This window comes from Sebastes fasciatus, chromosome 20 (genome assembly GCF_043250625.1).
Source record: "Sebastes fasciatus isolate fSebFas1 chromosome 20, fSebFas1.pri, whole genome shotgun sequence".
Taxonomy (NCBI): domain Eukaryota; kingdom Metazoa; phylum Chordata; class Actinopteri; order Perciformes; family Sebastidae; genus Sebastes; species Sebastes fasciatus.
Window position 1 is genome coordinate 7,847,830 of NC_133814.1, and position 26,938 is coordinate 7,874,767.

Below are 26,938 nucleotides of genomic sequence, written 5' to 3' on the forward strand. Positions count from 1 at the left end.
TGCTGATTGGCGGTTCATCTCTGGCTGTTAGTTTAGGAAGCGTTGATTTATGCAGCAGACTTTCTATGAGCGTAGCACGCATTTCAAATGTCAATGTCGCAGTTTATCGTGTTTGTTTTTTTAATTGTGGTAAGCCAAAAATTGTGATTAATAGTCGATTAATTGTGCAGCCCTACCTCCGCCTGTGCCTCTGACAAAGGACAGTCATTATAAGCACAACCACAGAAGCGGGTAGGTTGGGAAAATATAAAAAAATATAGCTCAAATTCATGCATCAGATTAGAACAACGGGCCAATGCTGTAGAGGAGCCCAAACCGCTGCAGGTGAAGAGAGGGACTCGTATCAGCCATGCAGACACATTTTACTGCGCGCACAGACTAAATGTCAAACAGTTTGTCAATTGATAGAAAGCGGCTGAGATCTCTCTTTACAAGCAGCAGCCACCTGCATTTATTTATTTATTTATTTATGTCAGCAGATGCAAGTTCTCGAGGAAAGTTTAGAGTGAAACAAGCACAACATCCAAAGCGTTCAGCCAAACGCAAACAGACCCAACACACTGAAAAAGTGTCCAAGATGACACTACTCCTTCAGACATTTACTGTACGTTAGAAAACAGAAACCTGAGTACTGGGAGGTAGAGTTGTTTCAATACCAGAATTGAATCTAATGTCACGTTATCATATCATTTATCAGCTCATTTACGCTACACAGGAACAACAACAACAACACGTGTCGCTCGCTTCCCCGAATATCCGTATATCCTGCCCTATCATCAGCTCCGATCGCTGCGTCCAAAATCGATGATGGAAAGTAGCTAGAGCAAGCCATCTCACTTCTTTCTCATCTCTGTTGAGAGTTGCACATGTGCAGTACCAATCGGGCGGGAGATATGTATAATGTTAGCCAGAGATAGCAAAATGTCAGCAATTTGGCAATATTTAGTATAGGACCAGTACTTAAAAATATTAGCGTCCATCCCTGAAGTATGAAAGCTGAAAATGAACATGATATGTCCCCTTTAATGCTGGGGAATGGAATAATGGCATATCCTGACGCACATCAAAACTGTAGAAAGATCTTGGCTATTGTGGCATTTAAGTATTCAATGGTTAACAGTTAATCTTGCAAACATGCTCTATCAATATTTTCAGCTCATCGACTAAAAAGTTCTAAATCTCCAGTAGCTGAAACACTGTGTAGAAGTAAGTAGACTGCACCTGTTATATCAATGTGTCAGATACATATTTAATAGAGTTGTTAATTGATTCAAATATGAATTAATAAAAAATTGTATCTGTTCAAAATTTTACTTAAAGGGAGATGTGTCAAGTATTTAATACTCTTATCAACATGGGAGTGGGTAAATATGCTGCTTTATGCAAATGTATGTATATATTTATTATTGGAAATCAATTAACAGAAAACAATGACAAATATTGTCCAGAAACCCTCACAGGTACTGCATTTAGCATAAAAAATATAAAAATCATATCATAAAATGGCAAACTGCAGCCCAACAGGCAACAACAGCTGTCAGTGTGTCAGTGTGCTGACTTGACTATAACTTGCCCCAAAACTGCATGTGGTTATCATAAAGTGAGCATGTCTGTAAAGGGGAGACTCGTGGGTACCCATAGAACCCATTTTCATTCACATATCTTGAGGTCAGAGGTCGAGGGACTCCTTTGAAAATGGCCATGACAGTTTTTCCTCGTCCATACAGTAATTTATCATTAGTATGACATGGTTGGTACAAATTGACTCCTTAGGTTTTCTAGTTTCATATGATGCCAGGATCTTTACTCTAATTTCAAAACTGAGCCCGTTACAACCTAAAAATCACAAGTTGCGTTAATGTGTTAACTTTGAGAGCCCTAATATTTAATAAACCCATCATATTTGATGCTTTTCATGTCATTTGCAGGTTGTGAACAGTAATTAGGTTGTGTTAATTATTCATTAACACTCAAAATAGTGGGTGAAAAAAAAAAGCTTCAAAGAAAAGCTGAATTTTGGCTCCTCACAAGTGGTGAAAGCAGAACACAGGTATAGGTCCAAGAAGGGATTTGAAAATATTCTAATTTGATGAACAAATTCCACACTGGATTCAATAAAACAACCCCTTTATCTCCACTGTGTAGCAAAAGGGCAGCGCGCACACACACACACTGACACTGACCAGACGGCCATGCAGAAGTGGCTGGGCAGAGATTCAAGCAGAAACAGTGCAGGCGCCATGTGCCACTGGGTTGTTTGCAACATAAGACGCATCCACTCCAAGCAGAGGAGGGAGAGATTGCGGGCGTCCCCTAGTAACACGGATGTTTGCCCGGTGGCATATGGCCGGCTGGTGGAGACACGTGTTATTGTCACGAATACCCCGCCGGCCCCCAACCCTTGTGATTTCATCATCCCATTTAAATTTCTAAGCTTCCCCCGAGGGCACGTTTTTTCTCTGAAGGTATAACGTGTGATTATGTTCGGTGGTCACAGTCGCTCGAAAATGAGGTTCAGCAGAGGAAGCGAGGAGACGCTAATGTGCCTCTGTCCCCGGCAGAAATCAGGTGTTGATATTATTTTTTGCCTTGAAGCCAACACTTGGCTTGCATGGCTTGTTTTGAACATTTTTAAGTTATGCATTAGGTGGGGACTTCATTACTGCCAGTGTAATCTCAATGTTACTTCTGCAGAAGAACTCCATATTGAATTTTATAAACTTTCAACGCTCACATCAAGCTCGTTCTGCAAGCTGAAGTACCGTTTTAGTGTTGACCCCAGAGGGAAGACAGGGAATGCACAGATTGGTTAAAACAAGGGGGACTGCTCATTGTTCTGACAGCCCATTATTCACAAAATGTCTCATTGGACCCCGAAACCCATTTGTCCGACAGCCCGTTGTACCGAAAACAAAGACCCATTACTCCGAAAATACAAACTCTCCCTGCAACAAATAGAAGTGTAGCGCTTTCTGCACCTTTTTATAAAGGTAGCGCCCTGTGTTCGTAAAACTTAATTCCCAGGTTGGCTTTAGTTAAACTCTTATTCCTGTTGTTGCTTTATTTGAATAACCCATAATTATTTCCTCCCTATTTCTTATATGTGACTGCACTGTGGTTATGTTTATACCTAATAAAAATCACATAACAAATATGTCCCCAACAATTTACTCAATTTATTAACTAAAAGGGAATGATATCAAAAATATGTAAAATAAAAAAGGTTCACAATACTCTCAATAATAGTATACCAAGAAAATAGTACTTTGACCTCTCACAGAGATAAACAAGTCAGTATTAACCCAAGTCAATCTTCTATGTTCCTTTAACCTTCTGGGGTCACTAGCATATATGTCACCCTTTAATGTACTTGGTCTAGCCCAAAAAGACACAACATACTGTATATTGAACTGAACATGTAAATATTAACAAAAACATATTTATTTTGAGCAGAATCACCAGGAAACTGGTAGTAGACCAGGAAACCAGCCACGATGGCACTCAGGGGCAGAACAAATTGCCCTGGGGCTACAGAAGCATATGGCAAATTATTATGTAGAATGACGTCATCAAACCTTTCTGATTGTTGTCCTACTATGGGTGAAGGTATGACCCTGCCCTTCTCTCTCTCAGGGCTGAGTATTGGCAAGAATTCGGCGATACGATACAATACGTATCGTGATACAGGAGTCAATACATTGCGACGTATTGCGATACTGTAAGCAAGGCGATATATGCCAATTTTTTTATTTAATTTTAGGAAAACTGATATAGTATAAGGAACATTTTAGAATAGGAAAACATAACACATTTATACTGCATGCAAAAAAACCTGCATGGTTTTTGCCCCAAAACTGCATGGGATTTAGGGATGCCGATACCGATTCAAATAGTATCGGATATCGGTGACAATGGAGCCGAAAAAGTCGGATCGGTACATCCCTAATGTGATTATCATAAAGTGGGGATGTCTGTAAAGGGGAGACTCGTGGGTACCCATAAAACCCGTTTTCATTCACATATCTTTAGGTCAGAGGTCATCAAGAGGACCTCTGTGAAAATCGCCATGCCAGTTTTTCTTCGCCAAAAATTTAGTGCAACTTTGGAGCGTTATTTAGCCTCCTTTGTGACAAGCTAGTATGACATGGTTGGTACCGATGGATTCCTTAGGTTTAGGAATAAAACTGAGGCCGAGATCAAATATCGAATAGAGGCCCGGCCGTTGGATTTTTAAAACATAATTAAAAATTGATACAGTGTTTTGGAGAATCGATACAGTATCACACAACATAATATCGCGAAACTCATGTGTATCAATATTTTCTTACACCCCTACCCTCTCCGATTGGCTAGTACTCGTTGCCTTCATTGGTTGGGTTGGTTAGGTTTAAGCATGAGTATTGAGATTGATTAGGTTTAGGATAAGAATATCAGGGTAAGCCAAACATAGGCAGAGTAGGTCTGGCCTTCACCATAGTAGGAAAAGAAAGGTCAGATGATGTGATTCTACATAATAATTAGCCATGTGCTTCTGTTTGTTGCAAGAAGAGTTTGTATTTTCGCAACAATGGGCCTTCGGAAAAATGGCATGGCACCAACAGAGGGAGAAAGAGGATGGGTTTAACACAGTGGTACTCAAAGTGGGGTCCAGGGATCCTTGAGGAGGTTCCACGGGGTCCCCAGCCAAAAAGGGGAATCATTTAAGTAAGACAGTGACATAATATTTGACTATTTCTGTCGTGGGTTTCATACACTCTCTGTAATAAAACAACTAAAAGCAAAAATCCGATCAGATGGGGGAGCCTGGGACTAAGTTTTAGGGGTCCTTGACATGAAAAAGTTTGAGAACCACTGGTTTAACGACTGAAAACACTCAGGTCTTGTAGTGAATCCGAGCTCCTGAACAGGTTGTCAAATTTGCACAGGAGACAGACAGACATCCGACTGACATAAAAACCGCCCTGTGCTTCCTTTTGCACAGCACTTCTGCTGTAGCACCACAGCTGACAACACAAAGTCTATTCATAGCACGCCGGGATGAATTCTCAAGTTATAGGAACAAAGGATAAATTCCGGTTTATGCTCAGCAAAAGAACGAGAACAGTGAAAAAGGATGCAGAGAAAGCTGCATTGTGTTTCAGAGCTGCATGATGAATTAGCATTAGGCACATAGTCATTATTTAAGAAGAATGTATGGAGTAAACTTTCCTCCAGGGACCACATGGAAAATTAAGTCATTTATACTGCTTTCACAACTTTTAAATATCTACTGGTGAAGTTTTTTAATGAATAAAACCCTTTTGTTTGGTTTACTTCAAAGATAACCTACACTTTGGGGTCCCAGGATGAAAAAAATGTGTTAAGTAATCTGCTGATATTTTGAACCAGTTTATTGATAAGCATATTTTTTGCTACTGTTATACTCAGTATCACTGCATTCACTTTGAAATGACAAGAAACTCTGACTTTTCAGAAACCAGAACGCTCTTTGAGCACCACAATCCATCCGACACCTTAGGATTTTAGCAGGTACACCCTAAAGAAAGTGGTGTATGACATCACATGTGACTGCTGGGTACAATGACTACCTGGACAGGAACAGGAACATCCAGTGCCCAAACCCAATTTCATGGGAAGGCGTATGAATAAAACGACATCGAGAACCCATTTTAGCCTTTTCTTGTGTCATTTGTAAGCCTTTTTAGGGTGTCTTTTTTACGCCACGCAACAAAACTTCGGTAACAGCCGCAGTTATGTTTAGGCAATGAAGCCACTTAGTTAGGTTTAGGAAAAACATCATGTTTTGGCTTAAAATAAGTACGTAATCTAACTAAAATACATACGGAAACAATATAGCAGAAGTATGGAAAACATGTCATAAACGTCACTAATGTAACTTCACTCACGTGTTATTCTACATCACTAGCTCTGAGCGTAGAGTATTCACGTGGATGCGTTTACATTGCAGTCAGTACAGACTACATGGTGTACAAATAACATGCTAAAAGCAAGAACAGTGTTCTTATTGCACACGAAATGCAAATTACCGTGTCATTCATACGCCATTAAGTAAGACCGGGTTGGTGCCACAGAACACTACTGGACAAAGTTAACATCTTTGTTCAGTGGTGACCACAGTTCAAAACTTAGGTCATGTGATATCGCAGATTCGATATGCATTGCAATTTTTGAGTATTGCAAGACATTACTCAGACGACAACAATAAAAGCGGTAACTTCCTTCTACCTCCGCATAGACTCAAATGAAGGAAATATATTGATGCTGGCATTACAAAATCTATTTAAAAATGGTAAAAAAAAGGAGACTTTACAGGCCGCGGCTCATTGACTGCATTTCACTTTTGCTGGACATACTTAAGTTACAATAGAACACTTCTTCACTTCCATGGGAGACAACAAGCGATGAGCGGTTCTCAACAACGGTGCACGCAGCAAATAGGCGTGCGTTCCGAACGGCTACATGCTCCGAATGGCTACGTGCCCCAAAAAACGCTATAAGCAGCAATACCAGGAGCCGAGCAATCGTCCCGCTCCCAACAGCCACACCACGAACAGGGACTGCACTGGTTAAATAAAACAAGGGAGTAAAAAAAGAGAATCAGTCCTTTTATACCAATCTGTTAAAGTGTGGGGACAGACACATTTCTGCTGAGAACATGTTAAGGTAAAGCTCAGGAGTGGAAAAAAAGGCATTTTATATGTCTGAACAGATGGAGAACAGCAAACAAAACTGTTTACCTGGCACATAATGTCAAATCCTGTTTAGAAACTGGCTCTTCGAGCACTTCCGGGCAGAGGAAGCACACAAATACTTGCGGGAGAAAAGATACCTATAAAAAAGAGACGTAAAAAAAAAATCCTCTGAATGTGTGCTCACAGCACAACAACATATTCCTGCTCTGGCCTTTTGCCAGAGAAGAAATAAACTGTGTAAAAGCACACACAAGTATTTATAGATCTCCACACAACTGGAGTCCACCAAAAAAATCAATAGGCTTTTTTTTTTCTTCTCTGGAATATGTGAAACAGCCTGTGTATCTGGTCGGTCTGAATTTCTGATCTTTGATTTGGTCATTAGAGCACAAATGCAGCCTAAAGGCAGCCTGCTCGGTTATATAACGGTAGACTGTTTAGTCAATACTTGATGCATTAAAGATATATCTCCCTGAAGTACAAAGCAGAAGAACTGAGGCTCTAATCATCAAGAGGCTTGAGATTAAATCGCCGATAAATAACGCTGATTATTGTTCTGAATTCTTTGACTAACAGAAACATAATTAGGAATATATAGCCTAAGGACATTACCAGTGATTGTGCATGTTTTAGCCTGTTTACTTCAAATCATGCATAATTGGCATCACAGCTGACGCTGCAGTGTTTTTAGAAATGTAAATGTATATTTCATATTGTCCCAGGCAGCCATTGTTTTTCATTCATTTTTGTTCCATATAAAAAATTAATTAGCAGACTCTTGAAACTTGCTCGAGATGTGCAGTTCATCACAGTGAACATTAAAGTCTGCGATCATTTTGCATGTTGCATTATCGTTGTGTGGTAATACAAGCCGTTATCACTCCTAACTTGTCAAATAGCAAAGCTTGGTCAGACACACCAGGCTTTCAACTAACTCCAATGTAAACCCATCCACATTATTAGACAGTCAGAGCAGCTGACGTAGGACAAAGAGAGATAAAGCATGCGTAAGGCAGGATGGGAGGGGTGGATGATTGGGCCAAACGGACATGGACTGGTTTCCTGTGTGAACCCAAAAATACTTGTTTTAAAACCTGGTTTATCCAAGTATATTTGCTGCCTAAACCTTACCAAGAAATTGTGTTGCCTAAACCTAACCAAGTACTTTTGTTGCCTAAATCTAACTAAGTAATTTTGTTGCCTAAACCTAACCAATTACTTTTGTTGCCTAAATCTAATCAAGTACCTTTGTTGCCTAAACCTAACCAAGTACTTTCGTTGCCTAAACCTAACCAAGTACTTGTGTTGCCTAAACCTAACCAAGTACCTTTGTTGCCTAAACCTAACCAAGTACTTTCGTTGCCTAAACCTAACCAAGTACTTGTGTTGCCTAAACCTAACCAAGTACTTTTGTTGCCTCAACCTAACCAAGTACTTTCTTTGCCTAAACCTAACCAAGTACTTTTGTTGCCTAAACCTAACCAAGTACTTTTGATGTGTAAATAAACCAAAAAACTAAGTAAACCTATATTGAAAGTTTATTATGAAAAGAAACTGTATGCATGTAAAGAGTGGAAACCGACACGTCATCCCTGACATGTCCAAAACTGAAGCTAGCTAGAGGGGTACCTAGAGCGTCATAGTTTGGAATAGTGTTGACCCATAAATCGTATTTTCATCGTCATCACAATATAAATATGCATGATAAACACATCGCAAAAGACTGCCTGAAATGTGATGATTAAGAAAAAAAGTCGGTATTCAGAGCAATATTGGTGATTCTGGACCAGATATTACTTACTCTGAACCATAGGCTGTATATAAAGATGGATGACATGACAGCTCCCCAAAAGTGAAGCCAAAAGATCTCGATCGCCCCCTGATGGTTGGCTGCAGTATAGGTCATAAACCCCGCCCCCTCCCTGTTAGTGGATGGGACATGGGACGAACTAAAAAGTCAAAAGCCCCTCGATCACTACTGCGCAGACTCTCAAGATGGCAGCTCCCCTATCCGGGATATTTTGGCTTCACTTCTGTACAGTGGGAGGAAGTGGAGACGCGTCATCCATCTATATATACAGTCCATGCTCTGAACCAAATGTTGTGGTACGGCCCAGCCCTGGTTTGGAGCACAGAGAGTAGTCCAAAGCAGGGGGTGAATAGGTTCCCAACATGTTATTTCTGCCCCTGGGCCCCATAGTGAGTTAATCTGGCCCTGCTTTACATCCACAACAGTGCTTTATATTTATCATCTATATACACGCTGCCTCTGTGGAATACCGTGTGGGCAGATATATGGAGAAAACATCCGCATGCATTAGATATGAGGCTTCCTCCATCATTGCTATTATTAGGTTGTATTTCAAGAAAAGGCCGTTGTTAAACCTGTAGTCCTGACTGAATGCGACACAGATTAATATAGAGGCTGAGGAGGTGCTTCAAACGTTCTATATGTAGCCCATTTAACATCAAAGCACCGCTGCCAGATAACCATGTAACCAGGTTTTATAATTAGAAATTCACAATGAAATTGTCAAGGTAATTACTTCCCAATGTTTCCCATAAACCCCAGCGTTTTCTGTAATCAAAAGGAACCAACAACTCACTCAAATGAATGATGAACAAATGCAGGAAAACAAGGCGTTACAAAACTACGATCTTTGCTCCACCAATTGTTTGACAAATGAAGGAAATAAAAGGTGTTAACGAATCAGAATTGAAGAATCGGAGTAGAGGCTCTAGATGAGATTGACCCGACTTCAACATCAGTCTGGCGAGGGCCAACCTGCTGGAGTAATTTACAGCCAGGGCAAATGGTCAAAACGTTACCAGGAAATGGTAGCGGTGGAAAAAATCCCCAGACCACCTGACCTCTGACCTCAGGCCTCGTGACTGTACAGATTTCTGCCTCCAACCCAATGGAGATTAATTTGGTCTGTGGTGCTGCAAGAATTAAATTACATTTTAAAAACTCTACAGCTGCATTTCTGTCCAGAAATGATGACCTGATTACTGGAAAATCCACAGACCTCACTCTCAACACTTTGCTTTTGAACCACAAAATTACAGAAGAAACAGACCCAGATACAAAGGAGGCAGGCTATACTACACAATCCACAATACTGGAGCACTACAAAGTAGTTCCACTCATTGTTTTACTTATTCAAGTCCTGGTAGCTCATTAAAGCTGCTATACTCAACATATTTAGGCCAAGGAGGCAGCCTACAGAAGAGGGGACAGAATAATAAAAGGAACAAGCCGTCAAAGAAGATCAGAGTAGCAAAGAATAGTAACAAGGAAAAGTTGTGAAAACAGACGCTCAACCGCCATCCAGGTGCCCAAGAAACCCTCCAACAGGACTCAGTGACTACAAGGCCCGCCGCCCCGACGTCTGTGATCATGAAATCCCTTGAGAGACTGGTGTTGGCCCACCTGAAGGACATCACAGGACTCCTGCTGGACCCCCCTGCAGTTTGCCTACCGGGCAAACGGGTCAGTGGATGATGGAATCTACATGGGACTGCACTACTTCCTGCAACAACTCGACTCCCCAGGGACATACTGTACGTACACAAGGATCCTGTTTGGGGACTTCAGCTCGGCTCAGATTTCCGGTATCTACCATCTCCCAGGACCAGATACCTTAAAACTAGGAACACAACAGCCCACGCCATTTAACGTTATGGATCCAAAATTGGAATTATTCCGTGATTGAATAACATTTAGAAAAAGCAAACAGATGAGTTTTGGTGTGTTTTTTTCATGACAAAAGTCTTTAGGCGCCAAGAGTAGCGTCGATTAACGTTGGCCGAATTGAAGCATTTGCATAATAGTCGTACATGCGCATTGAGACAATAAATGGGACATAAAAACTAATTTGTGCATTAATATTCACTCACATGCACACTTATAATAACTTATACTCACACTAAGGTATGAAAGCCCAAAGTATTCATCATATCATTTGTGCAAAAGTATCAAAAATGAAAACAAATATATTCACACTTTTTGTCCAACTATAAAAGTTGTGTCTTGTGTGTGCACTTTAGTAGATTTTTTATAATTGAATGACTAGTCGAAAAATCGAAAATCATGTCCCATACCTAGTTAATTCCTTGTATGTGCACACATCCTTGGCAAAATAAAGTTGATTCTGATAGGTCAGAAATGGGACATGTTTGGATTTTGTCTGTCGGGTGGCCTGCCACAGTGGCCGACTTTAGAAACCCCCAGTTTTAGAATAATGATTGTAGCTCATTCTCTTCAGAAAAATCACTAAAGGGTGCTGATGCTGTGCCCACAGAGTCAGTCAGTCAGTCTCCTATTCCCTGTCACTGGAGCCATGCCAAGCTTTGCCTCCTGATTACATCACCGATTAGAGTCTTGGCACTGAGGAGACTTTCATGTCCACAATCCATGCTCAACTGTGCAGGATAATAGTCTGCCTTGGAGTCTGCTTTAGCTGCATTATCATTCCTATGTAGTTTAACCTGACGTCAAGCTACATAATGACAATTTGCTTGAGAAATAAGCTCAGATATTTGTAGGAAAAATGTTGACAATCCCAAGCACCACCAAAAGGAAGACGTTCACGGTAAAAATGTGACTCACACAACAAGTACAAATGACACACAGGCATAAAGGTTATCAAACGTGCTAGTGTTTTGTAATGTTGAGAACGCAGCGTATAGCAGCATGTCCACGTGAATACTTGGACTTTTGATTGCTGGTTAACGCAGGACACAACAAAAAAAAAACATAACCACGCCTTGACGTAAGCAGTGACGAAAATGTCCTTGTTAAAATGGACTCAGAGGAAAGCAAGATCCTGAGCATGACAATTCATTCTTGACTTTGGTACCATCAGTTCACAGAACAATCTCTGCTCAAGGTGCACTTACTCGCTTGTTCTGGAGCTTTCCATCGTCAAGCTTTCGACTGTCAAGCTTTTATGGATGAGAAGTCCGAAAAGTGTTGGGAATAATTGAAATACATTGCCCTACAAACTGAAATGAAGTAACTACTAAGGGGGGTCACGATTTTGATTCTATATCAAAAATCGATAAGATTCCGATTTCAAAATCCTCATTTGGAATAAAGTGATTCAGTATATTAGATGAGTTAGTCTTTCTTACTAAATCAACTTTCTTTAATGAACTGAACTCGTCAGTTTCGCCAACATAACTAAAGTGATGAAGTCTTGACGGAAGCAGAATATGGCGTTAGATTTTCTTACTAAGTAGCATTAAAATATATCTTTTTAAATAGTTTTATATATATTGTATATACATTATACAGCAAGTGTGTTATTATCCCCCCACAAGGAGGGCCCAGACCGCAGGGTGGGAACCATTGATCTAGAACATCTTTCCTAATTCTTTGTCTATAGACCAGTTCCATACTTTATACTTGATGACATCACAAATTTGAGTTTTAGCACTCTAGTTTTTGGATTTTGGAGAGAGTTGTTCATGTTTACTAATGTTTTTGGACTATCTTAGACCATAGGAATAACATGTATGAATTTTGAAAATGGGCGTAGTTCCCCTTTAAAAAATGACTAGCTTTGATAGGGTGCTACAGGTGAGTATATCTAAATTGATTAGTCACTATTTCAACTACAAAATAACACAGAAAAGCAGCTCCAGTCATCCAAATAGCATTTCTGCATACTACATGTAGTGAAGCCAAGGAATGCTAATTGCTTGTCAACATGACTGAAATTACAGTAGCCTACATTGAGCCAACATAGCATTCATTCTAGCATCTGACTAAGCTAAACTACAAAAATACAGAATGTCACTTAATATGGACGCATTTTGAAGATAAGCATAGTTGCCCCATTAACAAAAATGGCAAGCTCTGATAGGGTGCTACTACAGTCTACAGGTGAGCATATTTAGCTCAGGTAACCATGCTTAGCCCCATAAACTGTATCTAACACACACTTCTGTACAGCATTTCTTCAGACTACATGCAGCAAAACCAATTGATGCTAATTGCTTGTCAATATGACTGAAATGACGGTACATTGAGCCGATGTAGCATTCATGCTAGCGTACACTCAAACTCATCATCCAACTAAGCAAAACTACAAAAATACATTATAACGTGACTCAATATTAACCACTATATGAAACGGAACATTGACAAACCTGGTGGTGAATCTTATCAATCAAGTGCTGAACACCTAGCTAAACGAAGTCGTTTAGTAACGAAGTCGTTTTATTTTGAAAATACTGGTGCGGAAATTGACACGTTTGTCACGTGTTGCTGGACAAAAAAACATGAAAACTGGTTGTTGAACGTTGTGCTGAGCATCATGGGGGGAAAAAAGTAAATTCTACGTCTATGTACACTAATCAAATAGATTAAATGTGTTGGATAGATATAGCTGTTCACCAATTTACTTCTATTAATCTAATAAGAATAGTTGAGGTCAGCCAATTAGGAACACTATTCTGAAGGAAAAAAACACAATTCAAACTGTTGGGTGGGGCTATATAGGCCACTGACGCAGGCTGGTGGTCACATTCACCTTTCTGACAACCTGTATGCCTAATAGGTACAGAGGAAAGAGGACAGCCTGACGTGCGTAATGTGTAAAATACAGTAGATTACGCACCAGTTATTTCACTGTATTGGATTTATGAATTCATACAGATGTATGCTCACTCTTGCAAGCAGGGATGCAAAAGGTGTTATACTTTTTATTAATTACAACATTAATGATAAAGACTCAGATCCTGCTCGTATCTGCAACTTTTATCCAATTGTATCCAAAAGCCTCACCTTTGCTTTGATTTTTAAAAACTCTTGGACACATTTTACAGTGGGAGGATGTGAAATTGTGATTTTTTTTTTGCCACATATTTCCATCAAATAAGATTCCTTGACTTTTTACATGAATAAGTAGCTTAAACACACTGCCAGGATCACGGTATCCTCTGTGTTTCAGCACCAGTGAAGTGAGGGAATGCGTTATTATGCCCCCATCGGTGAGTGAGCGCTGATGGCATCTGCTCTGCCTGCACGGTGCGCACAGAGAGGAGCGCAGAGAACGCTAGAGCAGCATGATGACCTACAGCACCGCATCCATCCGCTCACCGGTGCGCACAACTGCTTTATTTGATCATAACTCTGACTGAATTGTTTCCACGGAGCATTGAGCAAAACATATATATATATAAAAAAGAATCCATCATTGTGGTTTTGCATTTTAAAAAAGCCCACCCATGTCATGCGTGCGTCAGAAGCATCCTGGCGCATCCAGTCACACACACACACACGCTGAAAGATCTATAACCAAAGACTAAAATTATTCCATATATACCAGGCACATAAAGCTAGAATAATTTTTTTTCCAGTTTGCTCTGCTCTCCACAGTGCGTCCTGACAAATCCTGTGAATTAATCCTTTTCCCCCCCCCCAGCCCTCATCTCACAGAATTCCAGTAAAAAAAAAGTAAAAAGACTATTAATTTCATTTGTGTTCATGCACCTGCCCCAAGAGACAGCCCATATAACTCACCTGATATGCAGACAATCAAATTGGCTTGAAGAATGATCAATATTTCCCAAATTATATCCATCCTCTGTCTTCATTCCACGTACATTACGCACGGATTAGAAAGAAAGGAAAATAAAAAAAAAATACAAGAAAACGGAGCTCTTTATTATCAGTTGCAGATGATGTCCTGCTCTCTCACAATGAATCCCGCTGTACACCTTCCACCAGGTATTTTCCACACCAGACGCATAGCAAAGGTGATCAAGGGGAAGAAGAAATGATGATGCACGTCCTCCAACCGCTGGATGGAACAATTCCAGATGTGGGGGAAAGAAAACTCCAGACAAAAAAGAAGATCCCTCTCTTGTCAGTTCACTATATTATTCCAGTGCGCCCTAGAACGCGATCCGTCCATCCATCCATCCAGGATGCATCCTGTTCTTACCACAGAAAGTCACGCATGATCCAAAATCTCTGTGTGGAGAAAGAAAGGGAGAAACAAGATGAATGACGTGGGACAGCTGTGGGATCAGACTAACACCTGGAGACGCTTCGCAACTCCGAAAACTCGCATCGCCAGGTGGCGAGCCTCCGATCTCAGACTTCTCGCTCGTTACTGCGAGGAGGCACCAGCATCAAGCTACAAGGTATGACACCAAGACATCCTGTGTAGACTGTCAAAATAAAAGCTTTTTGGTTGTTTGGTTGACCATATATTAATTTCCCTCCAAATAAAAATAAAAAAGGTGCAAATAAAATCGGATAATATAAAGGGACTCAAATTCTATTAATAATTTGATGATCTAATTGGTGTTTTGCAGTATAGCCTATATTTAATTCAACACATCAATTATTTGGCCTTACTATACTCATTTAGGTTGTTTTATCATTTTATTCTCAGGTATTGTCTTTATTTATTGTTGTATTTATCAACTGTACTATTTATAGATTTTAAGGGCTGAGAGAGAGCCATCAGGGTAAAATGCATTTCATTGCATTTCACTATACACTGTACTTTTAAATGCATATGACAAATAAACTTGAAACTTGAAACTTGATTTAAGCATAACCTGATTGCACCGTGCGTTATTTTCATATTTGGCACCATTATTAATCAGCTGAGCACTTGCACATTTAATTCTGCTCTTTAATCTGTGCTTTTACTTTGTACATACACAGTTTCCGGTCATGTTGTGGCTCACTGTGTGGAACTTCATCAGGGTTAGTTTTCCCTCTCCATCTTCACACACACACCCAGCAGCAGCTATAGGACGCAACTAAAGCGCACGGATGCTGCGAAGTTAAAAGCATCCCGTGCAAATGTGAGACAGGATGTGTTTTGGAGTGTGTTTAAACGAGATGGTAATAATAAAAAAACACACTTACAGCGACTGGAGAGGCGCGTAAAACTCCGAACCAGCGCAGCTTTTGACGCACCAGATCTGTCCTGAAACGAGATTCTTGTGTTGAGAACTCAAAGTAGATTCGTATAGAGGAAGATAAGGAGCAATCCAAGTTGGTAAAAAAAAAAAGACAATACTCAGTGTCCTCAAAAGGAATGAGTCGTTGATGATAATAATGAACAGTGGTGTAATAAACTCCAGATGTGAGGGTGATGGTGCACTCCAGATGTATCCTTCACTATCGGCTCTCGAAGGCTGCTCCACTAGTCTGGCACCGGACAGCCAGCGATGCGATCCAGGTCTGCGGCTCTGGCTCCAGCACGCTATTAGGATTCACGAGGAGCGACGCGCGCGGCCGCGGGGCGCATGCATGCATGGGTGCACGCACGGAGCGGATGGATGCGCGCACACACAGGCAGGCAGGCGGGTGGGGGCACACAGGTGGATGAAAAGCAGCGCACTGCACTGCAGAAAAAAGAAAAAAAATGTGTCTCATGTTTTTTGGTGTTGAAATATTTACAAGAGAGAATACAAAAAGGTGATATCACACGTTTGACATGTTAGACAGAGCTGCAGACATCATGGTGTCCTGCTCAGGAGGATTTTTTGTGCGCTTGAATTGAAAAGGCACACACACACACACACACACACACACACACACACACACACACACACACACACACACGGAGAGCGAGAGAGAGAGTAAGAAATAGAGAGCATAAACAAACAAGATAATTTCCAAAGAAGGCTGGCAGTCTCTCCACCGTGGAGGACGGAACCTGACAAAATCTATAATAAATGAATAACTAAATAAATGACTCAATAAATAAACATGTCATTAAATGTAGCCAAAGTAATATTAAAAATATATATATGTATTTTTTAGAGTATTTACTCCTCTGTTTGATTTTTCCTTTTATTTCTGTATTGTTATTAATTTTGAATTTATTTATTTTGCATTTATTTTTATTTATCTTTTATTTTAGCATTTGTTTTTTCTTTATCTATTTGTATATTTTTGCATTTATTTCATCTATTTGCTTATGTTTTAATCTATTTATTTTTTAATCATTTTTTAAATTTATTTTTGCATTTATTTTTTGCACTTATTTCTCATCTATTTATTTATTTTTGTATTTATTTTTCTATCCATTTATTTCTGCATTTACTCTTTATCTCTTTGTTTATTTTTGCATTTATTTTTGATTTTTGCACTTATTTCTTATCTATTTATTTATATTTGCATTTATTTTTTATTTATTTTATGTTTATTTTTAAATGCGTGTATTTATTTATGTATTTATGCATTTATTCATGTATTTACTTCTGCACAATTTTCCCTTTGTATTCCCCCCCCCCCCTTATTTGTTCCCCCAAACTTTGATTATTTCTGTATTCTTTTCTTTTTACATTTTTTTTTACATTGCAAAAAACGTTAAGGTGCTGTGTGTGTGTGTGTGTGTGTGTGTGTGTGTGTGTGTGTGTGTGTGTGTGCGTGTGTGTGTGTGTGTGTGTGTGTGTTCCTACCAAAGCAGTGAATCACCTTCACACACTTACACTGCATAGTTTATCATACGTCTAAAAATACAATTGTTATAGCATTGAAAGTTCCACTGAGATATTCACATTTTACATGAAAATAATGTGTTATTTACACTTGTCTAGTCAGGAACATCATATAGTTATACTGTATGTACAGGTATACATTTTCATATACACTGTATACACTAAAGTATGTGGACACCTGAGCATTGCCCCCGTATGTATAAAACCATATTAATGTGCTCTAACGGCCTCCACTCTTCTGGTTTCAGGCTTTCCACCAGATGTGGAACCTAACTGCAGGGATTTAATCCCATTAAGCCCCAAGAGCATTACTGAGGTCCAACACTGATGTTAGGTGTTCAGGTCTGGCTCACAGTCGGCATTCCGGTTCATCCCAAAGGTGTTGGATGGGTTTGAGGTCACGGTTCTGTGTATTCCAGTCAAGTTCTTCCACACCAAATTGGGAAAACCATTTTTTAATGGAGCTAGTTTTATAATTGATGATGACAGAGGCTACATACATGTTGGCACAACAGAGTTTTTTTTACTTTCATGTTTTGAAGAAATAAGCTGTATTGAATAAAACATGCTTACAGGGGTATATAGAGCGCTCCAGGGATGATGTATTTTTGTAGGCCAACCATGAAGTTAGCATCGCCTTGGTTCCCTCAACAAAAAGTCAATGGGATTTTTCCATTGGGTTTTGGATTATTGCAGAAAATAAACTCTGTGGCAAAAAAGCGTTTATGATACTTACACGTTTTCTTCTGCAAGATAATCTCGACAAATGATTAAGGCTTTTATGATTTTTGAAGTGTGAATGCAATCGCCAGAAGTAACAAATTAGTTCTTTGTAACAATAGGTCAAAATGTCACAGGATGTGCTTACTGATTGGCCGCGGGTCCTCTCTGGCCGCACTTTGCCGCCTAAAGTTAAACTTCCCAACTTTTGTTTGACCGTATTTCACTCAGAATCAAACGGATGCAGCTCGCTGTACATTTGTTACGTAAAATAAGTACGCTTGTTACGTAAGTTACGTACGCGGCGTTGGTTAAGTACGTAAATTACGTAACAAAGTAAGGTAAAATAACTTAATGTTAACTTAGTTCCACACAAGACATGATTAGTGGTTTCCTTGGTGAAATTCAGTGGTTCTTTGACCCATCCATCCACCCTGATATCCTCCCTAAGTGGATTTTCTTGCTCTTTATATACTTTGTTAGTTGCTTTTACCGTCTAATAATGACGCGGATGGGTTTACATTGGAGTTATTTGAAAGCCTGGTGTGCCTCATGCAGACGCTAAAGGGTGCCTCGGTGCGTCAGTATCAGTCGCCGAGGGTCACTGACCAAGCGTCTGTATTTGACGAGTTGGGGTGAGAACGTATTAGCTTCTTGCTTAAAATGAAAGAAATATTAACTTCAGATAAACAAAACAACAGCTGGCCCCATCACTTCCTTTGGAATCATTTTAGGAAGGGATCTTTTAATGGCCAGTATGAGCAGGAGGAACGATCATGGCAAGCAAAACCTTTTTTCAGTATTTATATGGGCATGTGAATAGTGTTTTAAGACAGACTTGAAAAATTGTGAACCTTTCCTTTAACCCCCCCCCCCCCCCCCAGATCACTAATGCACCTTCTTCCATCTTCAGTAGAAACATATGCGGGAAGTTAGAAAGTATTGAGAGATGGCTTTGGTCTTTTCATGTGATTTGTTCACAGTACAAAATACACAGAATAATACCAGCCTTGTACAATATTAAAGAATGGATATACTGGATAACACAGATACAGTATTAGTCATACAGTACGTATGTCATTTTATATTCCGACAAGTACATACAGCTCACTATTGATCCTCCTCGTCAATAACAGGGCTTAGTGTAGGCTCTGTCTGTTCATTTGAATGGAAACCGCAACTGTGAAGCATAATATGAATCCAGCTGCAGCTCACTGTAGCTGCTCAGCAGGCACTAGCTGGGAAAAATGCATTCCGTGTGAGGAAATACTACCCCTATTACTTCACCTGTTATTTTCTTTGGCACAGGCTTCTGAAAACCCCGAATTGTGTCACAAGGTGTAGTGGTGTTAAAAGGACGTGATGCTACGATTTCCCTCCATTTATCCCTTTCCCACTTGTGGCCCCTGCGATGTTACAAGTAACAAAGGCTGGGCAGGAGGTAGAGAATGACGGGCAATCAATACCATACACAGCCTGCTTTTTTCAAGTGCCACTTTCCCACATCAGAGAGGAACATCCCTGCAGACTCTCCCGTCCCTTTGGACCAGAATGCTTTTACCCGTCAAGTCTCATCCGGTGTCTCTTTCCCAACATGTGGGCCTGCCTGGTGTAAAGCTGCTTCCTTTTAGGAGGGCCTTTCAAAGGTTACTTTCTCCTGGAAGCACACAATAGCTCATTCTGTCTCAACTCGAGATAGGATTGTTATTCGGCCTGCAACGGTCTCTGTGCTGCTGGCCCGGAGAAGGAAATTGCTGGTCTCGCAACTTAGTTCACTTTTCTAATCTGATTCCTCCGCCCCCGCCGCTCCTCATTCTTTTATTGACGTTTTCAAATACAGTCTAATAATGCCCCTGGATCACAATAAGAGAATCTAGTGAATGAATGGCCGAAGGTTCAGGCTCATGTTTTTCCAATGCAGTTTGGACGCTTTCCAGGGAGGGAGATGTCAGTTCAACTATGTCTTAGACATATCTGTTTCAGAACTTCAGAAATTCTCTGTTTAGCTAAAGTTGTACTGTGTTAATTAGAAAATCATCCATTGTGGATGGAAAACCAACAGTTGGAACTAGGATTCATCAGAGCAGACGACTTCCTTTTCAAAGTTCAAGTTTGAATGAACATGGAAGTTTATTTTGAAAAGACTCTATATGCATGTCACGAGCAGAAACTGTACGTTTCCTGTGAACACCAAAGTTTATTTTGAAAAGACACCGTATGCATTTCAGGAGAGGAAACTGTACGTTTCCTATCAACACAGAAGTTTATTTTGAAAAGACACTATGCATGTAACGAGCAGAAACTCTGTTTCCTATGAAAACAGAAGTTTATTTTGAAAAGACACTATGCATGTTAACGAGCAGAAACTGTACGTTTCTTGTGAACACCAAAGTTTATTTTGAAAAGACACTGTATGCATGTCAGGAGAGGAAACTGTATTTTTCCTATCAACACAGAAGTTTATTTTGAAAAGACACTATGCATGCAAACGAGCAGAAACTGTACGTTTCTTGTGAACACCGAAGTTTATTTTGAAAAGACACTATGCATGTAACAAGCCGAAACTGAATGTTTCCTATGAACACAAAAGTTTATTTTCAAAAGACACTATGCCTATCAGGAGCGAAAGCTGTACATTTCCTATGAACACAGAAGTTGATTTTGAAAAGACACAATATGCATGTAACAAGCAGAAACTATTTGTTTCCTGTGAACACGGAAGTTTTTAAAAAAAAAAGACACTATGCATGTCAGGAGCGGAAACTGTACGTTCCCTATGAACACAGAAGTTTATTTTGAAGAGACACTATACATGTAACGACTTGAAACTGACACGTCGTTCCTGACACATCCAAAACTGACACTAGAGGAGTATCTAGAGCGTCATAGTTTGAAGTGTAGGGCCACTGACAAAGCGTGTTAAGAGAGAGAATGTAGAAACTGCAGGGGGTGGGCTGAATTCCAATAATATAATAAGTGTGACTTAACATAAGATTAGTTTGAGGCTACCAGTTATCTTGGCCATTAACTCATATGTTTGTAGTAACTATTACAATTTGTATAACAGCACGATATCACCTAATGGAAACATATATTGATGTTTAAAAGGGCTACTAGTAAGACAGTTCAGTATTCTGTGATACATTTCTTGGCACACACTCTCTGCACTACTTGCAATTAAAAGTTTGAGAAGTTCCCTAATTCCTTTTGTGGACTTCATTCCAGATACTAGGGGGCAGGCAGATGTTTGGATCAACTCCAACATGATCGAGAGTGTGTACCCTTGCTCTGAAGGAAGCGATTAATATTATGATCTCTGTAAACTCTTGGAAACACAGTCTTGCCATGTCATGCCTTGCAGGCTGCACAGTTAAACAGCATTACGACAACTATTGGAGCTGCGGAGAGGAGTTCATAAGATATAGACCAAGTCTGTCTCATGGTTAAAACATAGTACTCATATATTATTACCACTGATGTCCACTGGAGCGAAAGCAGTCTGTTCCTCAGCACACACATTTTCAGTATTATCTTCGCCAGGAGATTATGTACTGTATTTGGTTGTTTGTGCATCTCTGTGTCTGTCTGTCCACGGCTAATCTCACATACTGCTGGACACATCAGTTTAATATTTTTTGCGCTCCTTTATGAATGTATGCTGAAGGACCTCTTGTGGTTTCAGTGATTCACACATTTTGAAAACACATTATATTGACTGTTTTATACCGTCGCCGACTGATGAATCCTCACTACTCTTAATCGGCCGGTAGTCAGTTTGGACTCTTGTTTCAGGTTCTTCTCTTGATTTGCACACTTAGATAAGACAACAGTATATATGTATGTATAACTATCGCTTAGCGAATGAAAAAAACTGAACTGAGCGTGGACTACAACGGAGCGCGTATTCGTATGTCGGTTGGAGGAGAGCTAGTTAGCTGTTAGCAGCCGGTGGGAGTCCTACTTTGTGTTTGGCTAACAGAGCTAACGGCTAACAGGGTTAATACGGCTAACAGAGCTAACAGCTAACAGGACTAAACTACAGCGGAACTGACAGTTTCTGTTCAGAGGAAGCGTTCAACAGTAGCAGTTAGCGAAGGGGTCAATTTAGTTTGTATTCATTCAATCAAACATTACAGCGGCGGTCGTTGCAGACACACCTGGCGGAGATCTGCACTCTACTAAGTGCACAATTCTAGTTTTGTAGTCTTGTTTTGCATCTGTTGTGCTTCACATGCATATGAAAAATGTGTTTGCCGCCCATTCATGATTTTGACTTTGTGGCAGTACTTTACTTGTTCCAATTACTTTACGAAGCATTTAAAGCAGAAAATGTAGCTTTTTCTAGTTAAAGAAGTTATGATTTAACTTTAACGGTTTGCTTTTTTTGTGTCACATGACTCAAGAAAGGACAAATTCTTATAAAAAACGTAATTATAAGATGTGAACATATTGCTCCATATTTAAAACGGCTTCACAAACAAAACAATGCAATATGATACGTTGAGATTCAAATATCTTTGAGATGAAAAATAGTTATGATACAGATATGTTGTTGGTTAGCTTAAAGGTGCAGTGTGTAAGATTTGGCGACATCTAGCGGTGTGTTTGCAGATTGCAACCAACTGAAACTTCTCCCATGTACCAAGCATGTAGGAGAACTACGGTGACCGACACAAAAAACATGAATATCCCTCTCTAGAGCCAGTGTTTGATTTATCCGTTCTGGGCTACTTTAGAAACATGGCAACCAGCTCCATGAAGAGGACCCGCTTCGTATGTAGATCATATATTGCCAAGAAGTGAAAGTTAATTGTTGGTTCCATTGCAACATCAGCGCCCAGCAGAAAAGCTATGATTCCACCATTTTGGGCTGAAAGTGACTACCGGACACCAGTAAATCCTCCGCCTACAAAGTGACGTACAAAAGTAAAACAAAATTATTACTAATCTATTATCATATTCTACAGAAATGGCCTGTGTTGAACAATAAAATAGTATACATATAATAAGTCTTTTCAGTCCAAAATAGTGGCAGCCACTGGAGTTTTGTGTTTTTGCTTCTATACTCTTTGGTAGATTATACACTAATGAAGTTATTGATATTATATTCCATTTCTGCCAATATATCCTCCTAAATGCTACACAAAGGTCCTTTAAGGACTTCTCTTAGATACAGTACATCAGATGTTTCATAGATATTTAAAACTTCCCAAAAATGTGCAGATACTGGCTTTGTAACAGGATTATTTTAGCCTAAATGTCTTCAGCGTGCGACGAGATATCAGAGAGATTTTTTTGGGCGATACCAATTATCCCATGCTGGCTAATGTGGGAGCATGAATACTAAGAGGATGATGAAAACTGAATTTTTAATGCTAATTGCGGCGCCGCTGTGAAATGACATCTCACGTTTGGATGTATCACCCGGTGAAGACGCAGGATCAAATAAAGTATTAGAAATGGCAGAGAGCCAATATGTGTCAGTCAAAGCTCCAGACAGAGTTCACGTGTCTCTGATGAACACAAGAAGAAGAAGGAGAAAGAAACAACCCCGGCTGCCACTACAGACTTCATAATTTGCAGGTAAGGCTGTGCTCGCAGGGCCTGATCGATATTCTTGTGGTTCAGAGGCCAAATTTATGCAGATGAAAGACACTAATTATGCTCATGCCCATGTGAGGAAGAATGACTGGGTTGCTAATGGGAAAATCAAAACACATTAAGGACAGCCAAATGATTTTATTTTTCTTCAATGGCTTCGCCTTCTCAGAAACAGATGGAGAATGGAGGGCAGAGAGAGAGAGAAAGAGAGAGAGAGAGATTAGCCGCACGGAGGGAAGGAGAGAGAAATGCAACATGTTGAAGGATTTCATTTGGGCTAATTATGATTAATTCTGAATATATCTGTTCAACGACGGCCAGGTCTCATTATTATTCAGCCAGGGTTTTGTTTTTCTCTTGTAGTGACAGTCGTGTTGCAGCTGTGAACAGGCAGCTTTTCACCGTCCCCTGGAGGATTCAAAGTGTCCGTCAAAAACAGAATTCAAACGGCACTGCGCGTCTGTGTGAGAAACCGGGGTTAACCCAGCTCATCCCATATTTAGATTTGCATAATATATTTAACTCATCTTTTAGGCTGACACACTAAAACTGTAATACGACAAAAAGATAGTGTCAGTGTGTGCCGACGCTGAATATTCACATCTAATAATTAAGTCGGGAGACGACTTCACACTAGCTGGGGTGGGATTTAGAAAACCCTGAGGGCGAGTGTATGTGTAACTATACATGTCATTTTACTATTTATATAACAATACCACGCAACTTTTGCTGAACAGCAGCCACAGTGGCCACAAATGGCAATTACAGGATAATGGATTACATTCTCTTGAAATATTAACAAAGGAAAAATATCAGTTAAATGTCAGAAAAATGCCCATAAAATATAAGTAAAATGTCCAAAGAATATTAGTAAAATGTCCGGAAAATATTAGTAAAATGTCTGAAAAATGTCTTAAAAATGTTACTTAAGTATCCGAAAAAAATAAGCAATATGTCTGAAAAATATGAGTAAAATGTCCAAAAATGTCCTTAAAATATTAGCAATTTTTTGCACAATATTAGAAAATGTTCGAAAAATATTTGTAAAATATCCGGAAAATATTTGTAAAATATCCGAAAAATATTAATAATGTGTCCAAAAAATATTTTTAAAATGTCCAAAAAATATGAATAAAGTGTCTGAAAAATGTCTGTCAAATATTTTTATTATCTCCAAAAAATATTAGTAAAATTTAAAAAAAATGGTCTTTGCTTTGGTTTTGCAGGAAATCCTTGAAAAAAAAAATGAATGTATTAAAGTTAATGGTGCATTTTATTGCTTACGAATTCAACTTTTCATTTGTTAGAGAACGATTTTTTTTTAAAATTTATACATTCATTCATACAAAATTGCATAATCTTACTTAAAACCTACAAGTAGTGTGGCTAAAAATGTAATGTTTGTCCTTAGGAAAGATGATGCAATTCTTTAAGGCAAAGGGCTTTGAAAGGTCAGGGGTCACCAAAATCATTATGGATCATTCACTAGAGACCTTTAATATCTAACTAGATATGTTCATTCAGAGTCAAAGTGTTGGGCAGATGAACAAAAATCCACAACAATAAATTTAATCAATTGCTATTAAATTAAACTTCTGTAAGCATAAATCTGCATTACAAAAAGAGGTTGGTTTCATAATTAGATATCCATTTAATGAAAAAACTATTATTACAGTTTGATTGACATCACAAAATGAAAACAAACGGAGCTTTCTGAAGGATGGTAGGTAACTGTAGTCACGGAGCTCTTCACGGACACATTCCTCTGACCAATGTAATGACAAATTAAGTATTTGATTGCATAAACGTTCCTTTTGCTCACTCACTGTTCGGTTTTCGACGTTTCATCGTTATAAATAACAAGAAGAGATGACTCGCTGGATTAAAGAGTGTCATGTAAAGACTTATTTGTTGACAAATGATGAAAAGAACAGAATGACATTGGAGAAGGAATTAAACAGCTCTCCTCTCTCTCTCTCTCTTATCACTCTCATCAGGTCACATTTCCACATCTAAGTGTGAACACTTTGAATGATCATCAGACTGTCCCGACTAGAGACGTCCTCTGTGAGGGGACAGCTGGCTATTAATTCACAAAAAAAACAATTCTCTTGACTCCGTTAAAACTGAGCCCTTTAATCAACTTCTTGGTAGTTAACACGCTGAAACTTCAGTCATGCAAATCCGTCAGAGAGAGATTACCTGATAACCGTAATACCTCCTCGATCCATCAGCAAAATGACGGAGGAGTTTAAAAATATCCACCTTGCCGGCAATACTTATCAGCTTAGCGTCGCTAATGGGAATTGTTCCATCGGCACGGAAACGGCTCCATCATGTGATGTGAATATTTTATCACTTGTCGGTAATTAAAAATTTAAATGTGCATTTCTGTTAAACATAATTGTAATTTCTTATCTGTATTTAATGGGACGTGTTTTTTTTTTGCCACTTGAATATTAACTAAAAGTCCCCGCTTCAACACTGAAGGTGATTCGTTACTGTGGATCTATTATGATTACAGTTTAAGAGACCCAGGGGAGGAAGGGGTCGGAGGTTGGATAAATTAACATGCTTCACCATACTCCATATTTTGTTTATTTTTTACTCTCTTCACCATGTCTATGCCATTCTTTAGCCTTTTATCTCAAGCCACAGTCATTGTGACTCTAACTAGAAGTGCCTTTCATGATGCACTACCATAAAAAACGTTGTCATCATGTGTCCCACTCCCTCCCTGGCTATAATGAATAATTAAGCGATTATGCATAATCGATTGATGCCATACAGTGTGCAGCACTGCAACACCAGAGGCCAGGGTTCACATCCTTAGTCATGTCTCTAGTCAACAAAAGTACCCTGGTTAAAGGTGCAACGTGTAATATCTGGACAGAATTTTAGTTTCAAATATTCTGAAAAGGAACCAACATTATCAACAGAATGTGAAGAGGTTACAGTGTTGACGTTATGACGAAGACGTCTATGTATTGTGTTTCAGGGATATTTACTGAAATGAGCATGCTAACCCAACCCGTTCTCACTCTCAATTCGTCACACACCACCGATTGGGCATCGACCCTCGGCATCGGAATTCGATGTATGGTGGCACCCTTTAACGTCAGTTTGTGACGAACCAGGCTTTCAACTAACTCTAACGTAAACCCAATACCCTTGACGGTCGGAGCAAGTGACGTAGTATTAATGGCGTGACAGTCCATTAATGGCAGGTGGGAGGGGTGGTTGATGGGTCACACAAACACAAGTCTTTCAACCAGAGGCCTGGACTACGAAGCAAGTTCAACATACCCAGGGTATTTTCTCGTTATCTGGCTGAACTAACCCTAACAACCGATCCTACGACGGTGGTTACCAACTCGATAAGTCAACCCAGGGTTTCTCAGTCTGGCTATGAGCGCATTCACATG

General features: G+C 39.5%; 1 protein-coding gene across 4 annotated transcripts in view; it reads right to left on the reverse strand.

The window, feature by feature from the left end:
- ca10a (carbonic anhydrase Xa) overlaps positions 1 to 26,938 on the reverse strand; it is a 381,374-nt gene that overhangs the window by 240,269 nt on the left and 114,167 nt on the right. For 2 of the 4 annotated variants that reach the window (XM_074620664.1, XM_074620661.1), the window contains exon 1: positions 14,245 to 14,849. In XM_074620664.1, the coding sequence (XP_074476765.1) occupies positions 14,245 to 14,305 (61 nt within the window). In that variant the 5' untranslated portion in view covers positions 14,306 to 14,849. Of the gene's footprint in view, positions 1 to 14,244; positions 14,850 to 15,609; positions 15,988 to 26,938 lie in introns of those variants that run through there. The other 2 variants (XM_074620662.1, XM_074620663.1) reach the window with 2 other exon arrangements.